Source organism: Rhinolophus sinicus, linkage group LG11, assembly GCF_036562045.2.
Source record: "Rhinolophus sinicus isolate RSC01 linkage group LG11, ASM3656204v1, whole genome shotgun sequence".
In the NCBI taxonomy this organism is placed as follows: domain Eukaryota; kingdom Metazoa; phylum Chordata; class Mammalia; order Chiroptera; family Rhinolophidae; genus Rhinolophus; species Rhinolophus sinicus.
Genome location: NC_133760.1, coordinates 1,469,387 through 1,482,442, shown reverse-complemented (window position 1 = coordinate 1,482,442; position 13,056 = coordinate 1,469,387). Strand labels below are relative to the sequence as shown.

The 13,056-nt window shown below is 56.8% G+C and overlaps 1 protein-coding gene across 1 annotated transcript; it reads right to left on the bottom strand.

Moving 5' to 3' along the window:
• Nucleotides 1–1,628: 1,628 nt before the first annotated feature.
• EPS8L1 (EPS8 signaling adaptor L1) lies at nucleotides 1,629–12,324 on the bottom strand. The gene is made up of 20 exons (XM_019710954.2): nucleotides 12,218–12,324; nucleotides 11,543–11,597; nucleotides 10,266–10,306; nucleotides 9,982–10,040; nucleotides 9,235–9,396; nucleotides 8,813–8,962; nucleotides 8,193–8,275; nucleotides 7,536–7,797; nucleotides 7,214–7,340; nucleotides 6,929–7,017; nucleotides 6,773–6,847; nucleotides 6,519–6,667; nucleotides 5,708–5,849; nucleotides 5,565–5,593; nucleotides 3,505–3,637; nucleotides 3,284–3,415; nucleotides 2,961–3,072; nucleotides 2,630–2,804; nucleotides 2,126–2,258; nucleotides 1,629–2,044 (listed from the first exon to the last, which is right to left on the bottom strand). The coding sequence occupies exons 1-20, from the start codon at nucleotides 12,318–12,320 to the stop codon at nucleotides 1,964–1,966; spliced, it is 2,292 nt and encodes a 763-aa protein (XP_019566513.2). The 5' UTR covers nucleotides 12,321–12,324; the 3' UTR covers nucleotides 1,629–1,963.
• Between the last annotated feature and the right edge of the window lie 732 nt (nucleotides 12,325–13,056).

The window sequence follows — 13,056 nt, the reverse complement described above, 5'->3', positions numbered from 1 at the left end:
CCTGCCACAATCCCAGCAAGAGGTGATGATGGCTCAGACCCGGACGATGGTGGTAGAGATTGTGAGAAATGGTTCGATTCTGAGAATATTGGAGGGGACAGCCTCCAGGACAGGTTCAGTTGTGATAGGAACGAGGCTTGGGCCCAGTTTGCTCATGTGGGTCAGCTGTCTGGCTCAAGCCCTGTTCCTGTTACAGTCCAACCTGTCAGGACATCCTGGTGGCTCTCCCCTCCAATATTTCCAGAATCATTCCAGTTTGCATCCTAGATGATGGCAGTGTAGGGGGTTTATTGAGGAGGCGGAAACTGGAGCAAGCAGGTTTGGGGGTCTGCTTGCTTCTCTGGTTCTGCTGTTAGAAATGAGGGCTGGGGGACCAGGCTAGAGGTTGAAGGGTGGTTAGATACCCACGAAGGCCAGAGTTCCGGGCAAAAGGAACAGCATGAACCAGGTCTGGTAACAGGAAGAGGGAAACTGAGGACTGAGCCTGAGAAGCTGGTGAACTAGGCCAGTGACAGGCCCTAGGCTTAGACTCTGAGCTGGAACTTGGACTTTATTTGATGGGCCATGGGGAGCCATGGGAGGTGTGTGAGCAGGGGGTAGTGGCAGGTCAAGGCGGGAAGGAGTCTTGGAGAGCTAATGTGTCCTGGTTGCAGAAGGAAACTGAGGCACGATGGGGCAGAGTGGGGACTGAGAATCACAGCTCCTGCCTGCCCACAGCTGTGCCTCTGGGCTCCGGGGTAGAGGCCAGCCGGAATTCTGGCAGGGGAGTTTTACAGTGGGCATTCTTGGGGAAGCAGAAGGAGCCAGGGGAGGAAGAGGAAGGTACCTTACTCCCAAAACTGGAGGAACATCTAGTCTGAATGAGGCTGGGAACCAGAGAAAATCAGTCCTGAACCAGCCATGCCAGCCACCCAGATAATGGGAAAAAGTAGCTGACTGGCAGAGGGAAAAGGAGCTAGTTGTTCTTGTGGTAGGAAGTTTCATGTTAGGCTGTCATCTCACAGGATGAAGAGTGGCCAGGAAGCCTGTGGCACGTTCAGGAGGCAACCACTTTTCCGTTCCTGGACTCCTGGCAGGAGGTGGGGGACAAAGTGGGTGATTCTAGGAGACTAAGTGGGTATTTGGGCTGGGTTCCGAAGGCCAAATAGGAGTTCACCAGGCAGAGAATCACTGTTCCAGCTAGCAGAAACCAGCAAATGCAAAACCCCAGTGGTTGAAGGGGTTTGGGGAGTGTCTGGGGAGGGCAGGACTAGAATGCATGGAAGAATGAGGAGTTAAGAGATGAGGTTGGAAAGGGGGGTAGGGACCGAACCACTCAGTACCTCAAATGCCAGACTACAGGACTAGAAAGGCATTGAGGAACCAGAGAAGGATTTTGAGCAAGGGAAGGGCTGGGATATCGGGTGTTCAGAAGATCCCTCTGGAATGAACTGGAGGACATACTGGAGGCCGGGAGGTCAAGAAGAAGCCTGGGTTGGGACCCCAGGGAGGGAGAAGAGGATTCAGAGAAAGAAACTAAAGAAGGTGGGGAGGGTTCCTAGATTCCTTTCATCCCTTGAGGCTATAGCTGGGGCAATCAGCTCCCTGAGCCCCCTAGTAGAGAAAGGACAGCAGTTGACACCGCCTGCTAAGAGGAAGCTGTTTATAGACTGGGTCACATATCACAATGCACAGGGCTCCCACGTGCGACCTCTCTTGGGGTGCGTCGCAAGCTGGGTCCCTAAATTGTCGCTTCACCCTGTTCCCCTCCCGCTCCTGGCCAGTCTGCAAGTTCAGCGCTCATTCAGGAGACTCCAGCGAGGACAGGCCAGTTTATCCACCGGGACGGGAAGACCAGGGCTGGAACAGGTCGGTGATCCTTTGAGGGGTCTACTTCCACTGATTGGGGATCTGCAGAGTCAGTTCTCCCATGGGCGCAGGGAAACCCGCTGCCTGCCAACTTTTAGCGGAGAGCCAGGGAAAGTCAAATGACTTTCGTTTCTATCTCGCCTTCTACCTTCTTCTTTTGCCTCTCCATCACCACTTGCAGCTCTGACACTTTGTCCTGGTGGGCGGAGTGAAAATCAAGACCGTGGCAGCTGAGCCTGGGCTCCCTCCTTGGCCCGGGCCCGGGTTCCCAGCTCACCTCCAGCAGCGCCCGCTGCACCGTGACCTGGCTGTACACGCGCGCCCCCTCCTGAGGGCTTACCGCCCGAAACTCCTCCTTCTGTAGCGAGAAAATCTGCGCTCCAGTCAGCACTCCCAGCGCGTCCACAGTCCTGAGCGATGGCAGCGGAGGCATGGTCAGGCCTGACGGCCAATCAGCTCCCCAAGCCCCACCAATCACTTCATGCGCACCCAGCCGTTTGTCCAATCATCAGCATTCTAGCTCAAGCAAGGTCGGGGCACTGCTGAAAGCTCCTGAATCCTACTTTTGAAGGGAGGCAGGACTTTCCTGGAGACTCCAATCGGAGCCTGGGAAAACATGCCAATCACAGCTAGTCATGAATTGTTGCACCACACACAGACCCTCGCTTTGGGCCAATATCGGTTCACTGCGGCCTAACCACGCCCCCCCCTTTGGGCCAATCAGAACACTCCGCCTCTAGTGCCCACAACTCAGGATCCGCAACCGGCACCCGCCACTCACCCGGAGCTAAAGCCCTTGGCCTGCAGCCAGGTGCGGACCTCTGAGGCGTCCGAACGCGGGCTGAGCTGCGGCTCCGGGACGCGGGGCCCCGGAACTGTGCGGCTCGGGCCAGAACGACCCTGGGCCAGGCGCGCCTGCAGCTCCTCGTTGACACTGAGCATCTGGCAGAATTTCTCTGCGGACGGGAAACAGGAAGGGGGGACGGACTCAGGGCGAAGGGTCCTCATAATAGGCCGGAGTGCATCTACTCTTTCTGAGCCTCGGTTTCCCTGCCTGGAAGGCGAGGGCAGGCATCGATCCCCCGGATGGGGGGGGTGCCCCCACCACTCACCCTTCTCGCTGGGGTCTAAGTTGTTGAGGCTGTCACAGCTGTCCCAGTGGGGCGGAGCCGGGGCAGGAGCGGCGGCCAGGTCCGGGGCTGTTGGGGGAGGTGGAGTGCTATGCTAGAGAGGACCAAGAGGAGAGCACCTGGATCAGAGAGGTCTCCGAGTCCGAGCCCCTCCTCTTGTGGACATAAGTTTCTGAACCCGCAACCAACTCCCCTGCCAGTACCCTAGACGTTGACACCTGATCTCCACGCCCCTTGTTCTCAGGACCCAGGACCTGGCTACCAGCACTTCTTCCCTCAAGACCCAGGAGTCTGCCCTGGCTTACCAGAATTCCGGCAGGGCTTTGGCTGCGCCCTACCCGGGGCCCTGGGTGGGGTGTCAGGATATTATAGGGTACGTATCCCTCCTGTTCCCACTGGTCTCGAACTTTCCACCACTTGCGCTTGTCATCCAGGACCTGGGGGAGGTTTGAGGGAGGGTTCAGAGCCTGTGTCTGCAGCTAGGGCTGGGTCCACTCCAGCCCCTCAGCCACCTCACCCCTCTAACCTCCAACACGTCCCGGTGCTTGACCGATAGCTCGCTGCTGTTGCGGGCCTGGAAGTCATAATTACAGAGGACCCACTTCCCTGCTGGCTCCGGCTCAGGCTGGGGCTCAGCTTCTGACTCTGGATCTTGGTGACTGAGGAGAAGGAAGGGTTGGGGATAGGAGGCAGGCAACCTCACTGCTCTGAGCTGTAGGGTGTTGGTGTGAGCTGGGGTTAGAGCCAAGCAGGGGCCAAAGCAGGGGGCCAAATTAGTACTGTTAACAGAAATTTAAAATTGGAATAACAGCTTGAATTTATTTTGCTTCTTATGTGCCTGGTACCGTGCTGTAAGCACATGATATGGGTACAGCATCACCTCCATTTTATAGATGAGAACATTCAGGCTCAGAGATAAAATCACTTGCCCCAGATCACACAGCTGTCTCCAGCTACTATTTATTGAGCATTTACTATGTACTGGGCTCATGCATAATAACCCATGGTCATAATAAAAACAATAGTTAGCACTTATTAGCACGTGCCAGGCACTATTCAAAGTCTGTTACATATATTAGCTGCTTTGATTCTCAAGACAACCCCTGAGAGAACTATGTATTTGGACCGGCCCCCCCTCCTCATTCTCTTCCACTTCCCAAAGACCCTACTATTATCTTCATCTTACAGGTGAGGAAGTGGAGGAAGAGTGATGTAAAGTAACCCGGTGATGTGAAGGTCTCAGAGCAAGAAAGAGGCAGAGCTGACCTGGAACCCAGGCAGGCTAGCCCCCGAGCCCATGTCTTGAGCAATACTGCTCTCCTGTGCATGCAACTGCACATGAACCTGAGCTCTGCCATGGCCTTGACTTCTTAACTGCTAGCCTGTACAACCTCATGGACTTCTCATTCTTCCAGGAAGGGATTATTATGATTCCCATTTTCTCTCCAAAGAACTTAAAAGCTGGGGTCAAGCCCAAGATTCAGAAGCACAGAGGTAGGGTAGGGAGGGGGTTCCGCAAGACCAGGCATCTGGGGGGAGGGGAGCAGGATTTGGGCTCTGACCCCCCCAGTAAGAGGGGTCTCAGCCCAGATCAGGCCTACCTGTGCAAGGGAGAGGGGGGGTCTTCAGGGCTGCGGCACCCCCTGTGTGGGGCCGGCACTCCCAGCATGCTGTCCCTGCTGAGACCCTCTGCTGGGCCCTCACCCAGACCCCCCTTTTGCTCCTCCAGCCTTGCTGCTTGGTTTCTTCTCATCCCACATGGCTTCCCTCCTATCTGCCCCAGACTTGCCTAGGGACCCTAGAGTCCTAGACCCTCTATCCCCTTCTTCCCCCCTGCACCCCCATTGCTTGTTACAGTGAACTTGGACCCCTCAGTTTTTCCCCCCCCAGAGACCCAGGAGTCCAGGTCTCAAGCTTTAATTTCCTTGCCCTTTTAACCTGTAAAGGCTTCCAATTTGACACGCAGCAGGGACTGACAATTAAAGTTTAGAGCCTTGGGAAAGCGAGGGTCCAGGCTCCCAGCCTTCACTTCTCTCAGGGGCCCAGAGATATTACCACTTCCTAACTTTCTTGGAAACTTGCCCCATGGCTCTTGAAAGTCCCAAGCCCACTTCTTTGGTTGTCCAAGGTTTCAAGCATCAGATTTGAGCTCTTCTGAACCCAAATGTCCAGTTCCCCAGCCTCTTCCCCCCAACACCCAGTGCTCTGTTCTGATAGGGACCCATGCGGAGAGCTTCCCAAACCCTGGGAAATCAAATTGCCTTCTTCCAGCCCTTTGGGGACCTAGGGGTCCAACCTCTCAGACTTTACCCACTCCCTGTCCCTTCTTCCCTCAGACCCTGGAATCTGGACCTCCATTTCCCTCCTCCCTTGGACCCAGAAATCAGAGCCCCGCCCCCTTCCTCCCTACTCCTCCCCCCTCTCCCAGCCCCGCCCCCCGCATCGTCACCACCTCACCCACCTGCGAAGAGCCGAGCCGGGTAGATGGAAGGAAAAAGACAGAAAAAAGGGGGCAAAGTTAGCGTTGGAGGCCCCAGGACTTACCCCTCTGGCCCCCACCTGCCCCGCCCTGGGGCCGACACTCACCCATTGACAGCAATCTGGGGGGCGCTTTGCTGCGGGAGATAAAAGGGCAGCAGGTCAGGGCGGGGCCGGCCTGCTTCCAGATTTCCCGGTCCCCGCTGTGTCACCTGGGGGAGCTTGCTGTTCCCTTGAAGCTTTAGCCTCACCTGCCGGCGCCGCCGTTCGTGCTGTAGCTGTTTCTCTACTGGGTCCTCCCAGGGGCGGCCCTGCGGGTCAGTAGCTGGGGGCTCCCAGCCACTGTAGAACTCGGGAATGTATGGGAGTCCCTCCTCCAGGGGCAGCTCCACCCTGCGACCAAGGACAGGGCCCAGGGCTTAGGGATCCTGGTTCGTCCCCGACTTAGCCCTGTCATTAGCTTCACTTTCCCCCTTTCCCTAAGCCTCACAGCTATAGCTATCCCAGCTATTCTATCCTCGCCACTTTTTGCCAAGCCCTGCTCCATCCACGACATCAATTACATTTCTAAATACACGGATTGCAATTTAATGCTCCCCGCACCAGCCTCTGTACGTATCTCATCTCTGATTCCAAACCGGGTTTCTAGCTACGCACATCCTTTCCTGGTTCTGCCCCTACCCCCTTGAGGCTTTGTGCCTCCAAGAACACACACTCCGTCCCGGGTCAAACTTTTCGTAAACCCCGCCCCTTCAGTACCGCTCTGCTCCGCACTTGGAGCCCACTCTATTCCTCTAAACCCCGCCTTTTGATCCTGTGCGGTCGTGATTCAATCTTAAATTTAAATCTCTCCTTCACGCTAATTTCTGGCCTTTCCCCCAATCGGATGCTGTCATTTGTCCTAGGTACATTCTTCATTCGACACACCCCCATGTAAGCCCCGCCTCGACTCCTTCCCAGCCCCACCTTCTTTCCAATCGCCACGCCCCCGACCTCCCTTCCGCTCTCCAATAGCCAGGTCCCTGCTTCCCAGCCCCACCCCTCAGTCACCACTACCCTCACCCTGGGCGGGTCCACGAGTCCCCCAGCGAGGTCCAGAGCGCATTTTCACTTGGGGTGACATTGTCCCGCAGCAGTGCTACGGCCTCGGACGTTAGGTACGGCCGCCGCACGCCGCCAGCGAACTGGGGGCCGCCCGACATGTCCACAATCTACCAGGAGAAAGAAGTGGGCACGCCATCAGACCCTCTAGAAGTGGAACCCCAATTCTTCCTTCTGCAAGGAGACCTGAGGGTGGGGCGGGGGTGTCGTCTCACTATGTGCAGAGGTCCGAACAGGAAGTGGAGCAGCTCTGGGGAGGAGGGGTTGGCGATGTTGCCGCGGAGCCGAGCCTGCAGAGTAGAAAGGGCTTGGCATAAATGCATGGAGGCGTCAGGTTCACCCCTGATGCCCTGGGTCGGACGCGTCCTCACCAATAGGCTGAAGGTGTATTTGATTTTCTGAAGCACGTCGGTGTACTCGGCCTCGCTGGGCGGTTTGGCCCGCAGCGTCAGGAGGCCTTCTGTGGGTAAGGGAGCAAGCAAGGCGATGGGGGAACACCGAGAGAGCGTCAGGGAGAGAGGCGCAGAGACCCAGTGAGATCAGGATGGGGAGTCAAACTAGCAGGGGGTATGAGGAGAGATCCTAGGGAGAGAGAGGCATTTGGGTGTGACCAGGGGAGGGAGTGTTTGGGATTCCATTCGAGGGGCGCCCCTCACCCCCGGCCGCCCGGTGCCGGGTCCTGCGGCCGCGCTCTCGGTGCTCCAGCACTCGGGCCGCCTCCGCAGACTTCTGCAGCTTCGATACGAAGCTCTCCACGTCGTCAAACACGTGGTTCAGGATGTCCTGGGGGACAGAGCAAGAGGACGCGTAAGACCCCCGAGACCCGGACCCTCATCACCCGGGTGGAAGCCCTCCAGCTAAGAGCGCTTAGACACCAACCCCAGCCCAGGACCAAGCCCCCCCCCCATGGAGGACCCCACAGCCGGTCCCGCCCCCAGTGTAGCTCCGACCCTGGGCATCTGGCCGCGCCTCACTCACCACGTCCCGCTCAGCCTGCAGACTGGCCAGGTCCCCGCCGCGCGGGCCCAGGTCCAGGGAGGTCAGGTCAACGTTACCGGAGGTCTCCGCCAAGCAGGGTCTCCGCGCCGCTTCCGCCTCGGGGATGGGCTCCGTCTGGGGTCGTCCGCAGCCAGCGGCAGGCTCTACCGTGCTGATCGCTGCGCGGACCGACGGGCGGCGCTGCAGGGGCGGGGTCTCGTAGGCGGGCGAAGGGCTACGCTGCAGCTCCTCTTGCGTGGCCCTGTGAATGGAGAAGGACAAACTGAGGCTGGGTCTCCCCAGGGGCCCAGAGAGGGGAAAAATTCGGGGCTTAAGACGGAGACACTGGTCCAAAAAGGTCGAATCTAGGCTCAGAGTGGTAGGGAGAAATCCAAGATATGGAGGGGGAGGGAGCACTTCTCTGGAGGGAAACGAGGCTAAGGGAGGAGAACACGAGGAGCAGAACCAGGAAAAGTAGGGTCCTCCCACACTTCTCTGCGAGGTACACGCAAGAATTGAAGCAGGCTTTGTTGGACTCCATTCAAAATTCTTTCTGGTCTAGGCTAGTGGTATCAGCCCATTTCTCGGATGGGGAAACTGAGGACCAAAGAGACCCCACCCGTCGTCCCTTCTCCGCTTCCAGTCCAGTCCCCTTACCTGAGCGCTGCCGCCCTGCGATCCCCACGGCCGGAACGATAGTTGTGTAAAGCCCCCTGGATGTCCTCTCGGATCAGCTCCGCCTGTCAATCACGCCGTCAGGCCATGCCCCCACCCCACCCACTGCCCGACCTGGCCGAGCTCCGGATGGATTCCTTGGCTCGGCCCCAGACCACTTCTAGTCATCACTCACGCCTGTGGACACACGCAAGTCCACGCCCTAGACTCATACCTTCGCCATAAATCTGTCACTGATCTAGGCTACACCCCCACCCACGGAGGCCCCGTCTAGGTGGCTCCTGGACCCCAGACCACACTCACCCTCATTCCAGATCTGGCTGCTCCCCGGGACCCCGCTCACATATTCTGTCCAAGCCCTTAGCTTCCATCTCCTTTACGCCCTCACGCTCTACCTCGACCCTGTATCCATCCTGCCCTCAAAGTCCCCTTCCTTCCAGAACGTCTTTCCAGATCACGCCCCTTCCGCTGGCCCAGATCCCGCGTTTGCCCCAGGCCACGCCCCGATGTTAGACGCCACCCCCCTCCCCCCCCCCCCCCCCCCGGGCCTCCAGGTACCATCCCTATCCTCCGTCGCAGCCCCCAGAGTAAGGCCCGCTCACCCCGAGACGCAGGCCCTGGAAGAAGTGCACGTCGGGCTGCGAGCGCTCGGGCTCCTGGCACACCAGCAGCAGCAACGAACGGCTTCGGCCTGGTGGCATCACCGCGTCGCAGCGCACGATGGCGCCCAGTGCATACGACTCCAGCTCCTCCTGCGGGACGGGACTGCGGGTAAACTGAGGTCCGGAACCAAAAACAGTACTGCATAGGGACAGCAGGTGCAGGCACTGAGCAGGGCAAACCCGCGATAGCACCCCTGTTTAATAGATGAGACTAATAGGGCTCAAAAATGGGGCAGGGGTCCAGAAGTTCCCTGAGGAAGGACACACTGGAGCCAAGATTCACACTAAGATCCCCGATGTCTCTATTCCATGCCTCCTCTGCTCAGTCCATCTGCACCTTCCGCCCACGTGCTCCCTGGCACCTTAGAGACGGGGTCAAGTAGCGTGACATGGTCGGGAGACACGCGCAGCAGCATCTCCTGGGCCCAGACCCGGCCCTGGCTGTCCATGACCGCCAGCTTCCGTGAGGCGTCCTCTACGGTGTGCACTCCATCCTCCTCACCCAGGCAGAAGGTCACCAGGTGCTAGCATGGGCCACCGAGAAAGCAGTGAGTCCCGGGATGATGCCAGGTAGGCTTAGCATCCCCTGGAATCAGCCTTCAGGCTTGTGACTACCCACACCTCCTCTGGGAAGCCTTCCCTGATCACCTGCTCCACCTATGGATGCCTCTACCCAATTATTTCTCTTCCATCAGTGTGACTAACACCTGGGTCTGCCTTCCCATCTAGACTGGAGGCTCCTTGAAAGCAGGGAATGGTCTAGATTATATCTAGTCCCTTTTAAGCACCTCTACCTCCATTAGAGCTACTGGCACCCTTTGCTGTACCTGTGGACCTTGTCTGCCCCCTACTCATCCAGGATTGCATCTGATTTGTCCCTGTGGCCAGATCGTCCAGCTCAAGAGCTGGTCCAGAGCAAAAGTTGGCAGATTCGAGTGGAATTGAGTTCCTCCATTGGTGCCCATGTTGGAGGCAAGGTGAAGTTCGCTGCGCAGGTGAGCAAACTGAGTTTCCCAAGTTCTTTCTACTTGGAGGCCCAACTGCTTTCAACACCCCAGTCTCCTTTCATCCTACAAGACTCCCAGTGGCAATGCAGACCCCAGACTCACATTGACTGGATACTGGGAAACGTCTGCCATAACCACAGTTGAATAACGCTTCCTCTGCTCTGTGGGGTGTGTGGGGAAAAAAGGAGGATGGACCCAGGCGCCCCTGCCTCCAGCCCCTCCTCCCTCAGACCCAGGAGTCCAGGCCCCCGGCCCCTCCCTCCCTCACACCCAGGAGTCCAGGCCCCCGGCCCCTCCCTCCCTCACACCCAGGAGTCCAGGTTCTCAGTTCTCACTCCTCAGATCCTGTTTCTCTCTGCCTGGGGTTTCCTTGCCTGAAAACTCACCATAGATGGACTTGGCACTTGGTTTGGGGGCAGCTTCTGGGCTGGTGAAGGAAAACAGGGGTGAGAGGGGCTATGGGAATTGGGAGATCATGGGGGTTTCAAATGCCAAGCAGAGCAGCGACTTCATTTTGAGGACACCGGGGAACCACGGAGGGTTCTAAGCAGGGGAGGGCAGGGCATAGCTGGACATTACTAAGACAGGTGAGGTGGTGGTATTGGGTGGTGTTGGTGAGTGTGGTCCCTACTGTCACAGGGACCTAGGTTTGAATCCCCTGTCAACTACTGCCTTGCCATAAGACCCAAGGTGGGAGACTTCACCTCTCCTGCTTCAGTTTCCTACTCTGTAAGATAGGGGTTAATTACCCTACAGCTTCCCTCTGGTAGAGCTGTTGGGCAAGTTCAATGAGATAATGCAGTTGAAGTGTTTTGCAGCCTCAATAACTGTGCGGTAGTTGCTCAATAAGTGGGAATTTTTACAATAGCATTAGCATTCAGAGTAGACAGAGAGTTACCTTCTTCCCTTCCCACCCGCAATGGGCCAGGCTCTTCCCAGCCAAATCCTTCTCTGTCTCCTGCCTTCGACCCCCTCTTCAAGGTCACCTTCTCCAAGAATTCTTGAGTCCCCATTTCCACAGAAATAACAAAAGCTCGGAGCTCAGGTGAGGTCAGAGATGAGGGATAAGAAACCCTTTCAGTCAAACTTCCACCTCTCATTCTGTTCCTGCCAGTCAGATCGCCCCACAATTTGATTACCTCTGGCCTGGAGAACTTACTACGTCACATCTCCTGTGCACCTGTTCCCATGTGTCTGTCTTTGTCCTTCTCCCTGCTCACTCCAGGAGACTTGAGCCTTTGTTATAAACATGTCTGACTTTTTAGCAAAGGGTCACTATTTAATAATAAGATAATAACAATAGCAATAGCAATTCCTATTAGCTGAACACCTGCTGTTAGTCAGGTTCTCTGCTAAGTTCTATGTGCACTATCCCATCAAGCTCTCAAAATTGTCCTTGTTTCACAGAGGAGAGACTGAGGCTCAAAGAGGAGATGTCCTTTGGCCAGGGTCATACCACTGCTGAGTGTTAGCGTCTGCATTTGAACCCAGGTCTGTCTGCTCTGGAGCAGAGCTCTAACTACAGCCCGGACAGGGAAGGGGGCAGCTCTGACTTCCTTCTGAGTGTCCAGATCTGGGCTGCTGTAAATGCCACCAGCAGGTATGGGTGAGAGGGTGGAGAGGTATGGTGGGGTTGGGGGCCTGGTGGCCAGGGGGCACTTACCCTGTGGTGGTGCTCATGGTGCTCAGAATGGGGAGCTCCTGCAGCCTGGAGGCACCTTGGGAGCCAGTGAAGAGGTGAGGCCTGACCTGACCTGCGGGGCCTAAGATTCCCAGGCCAGCCCCAGGAGTCCAGGCCCCCAGCCCCTCCTCCCTCAGACCTGGGACTCTAGGCCCCTCCTCCCTCAGACCCAGGAGTCCAGGCCCCCAGCCCCTCCTCCTTCAGACCCAGGAGTTTAGGCCCCTAGCCCTTCCTCTTTCACACCTAGTACACTGGCCCCCAAATCCTTCAGGAATCCATGCATTCATTTTCCTAATCTATGTGTATCCCACTTTCCTCCTCTACCCAGGATCCAGTCTCCCAGCTTTCTCTTCTCAGGAACCCAGTTTCAGCTCCAAGCTGCTCACTCCTAAGAACCTGAGGGTTTTGAGCCCCGGTCTCCTCAGAGAACCACTCATCCAATTCCTCAGTCCGTATGACCCTACATTCTTCCTTTAGGAACTGGGGGCCCAATCTCCAGCCCCCACCTCTACAAGACTCAAGAGTTTAGATCCCGCAGCCTTTCCTGTCAGTACCCAGGAGTCCAGGCCCATGCTCCTCCTCCCCCAGACCCAGGAGTCCCCACCTTCCAGCCCCTTCTCCCTCAGACTCAGACCTTCTCCCGGGCCCCCTCCTCACCTGCCCTGTCAGGCTCTGTCAGCAGAGAGGCCCGTTCTGTTCTCCCTTCCAGACCAAGGGCCCCTCCTTCCTTCTCCCTCCCTGGGCTGTCCCGCCTCTGCATACCTGAGCACTCACCTGGCACAGCCCAGCTGGAGTGGCCCCTGGGCGGGGCTGGCAGAAAGACCCAGGGCGGGGGAAGAAGGGGAGGGGCAGCTGGGACAGCCTCAGGGGAGCAGGAACCATAATTGTCTCATCACAACAACAGTAGAACAATAACAACAGTCCTAGATGTCACACTACCTGTTCTCGGTCTCAAATACCCCCTTCCAATTCTCCTAATATCTCTGGAAGTCAGAGGTTTGATTTCTACTTGTTCATGTTTCAAGAGAGGGGTGGTCAATGTGGAAGGGTTGGCTTTGAACCCATGGCTGTTTTTCTATCTCCAGGGCCAGTGTCATCCCCTGCTCCGTGCACACCTGTCCACAGCTCCCATCTCCATTGGTGCCCTCAACCCCCATCCCTCCTCTTTCCTCTTTCTTTGGAAATTTCCCTCAATAAACCCCTATGGTGATGCTGATGGCTAAGACTCAACTCAGCTCCAGGTACATCACAAAAAAACGAGCAGGTTCCTCAGGCAGAAAGTCTGCTTTCAAGAACTTCCTTGTACCAAGGTCCTTGCTAACCGAGGTATATGTATACATCATTTCTTTCCCAAACCCAGTGAGGTGAGGGCGGTCTCCATTTTACAGATGAGGAAACAGAGGACCATAAGGGTTAAGAGCCATGCCCAAGGTTACTCCTGCAGTGAATGCATTAGAACATCAGCCGCCCAAGCTCAGACCTCCGAAAGCAGGAGG

Coding starts and splice junctions, on each gene's coding strand:
- EPS8L1 (XM_019710954.2), bottom strand. CDS start 12,320: ATGCAGAGGCGGGACAGCCCAGGGAGGGAGAAGGAAGGAGGGGCCCTT. Junction 3,416..3,504: donor AGCACCGGGACGTGTTGGAG/GTTAGAGGGGTG, acceptor AACCTCCCCCAG/GTCCTGGATGACAAGCGCAA. Junction 3,073..3,283: donor AAAGCCCTGCCGGAATTCTG/GTAAGCCAGGGC, acceptor GGTCCTCTCTAG/CATAGCACTCCACCTCCCCC.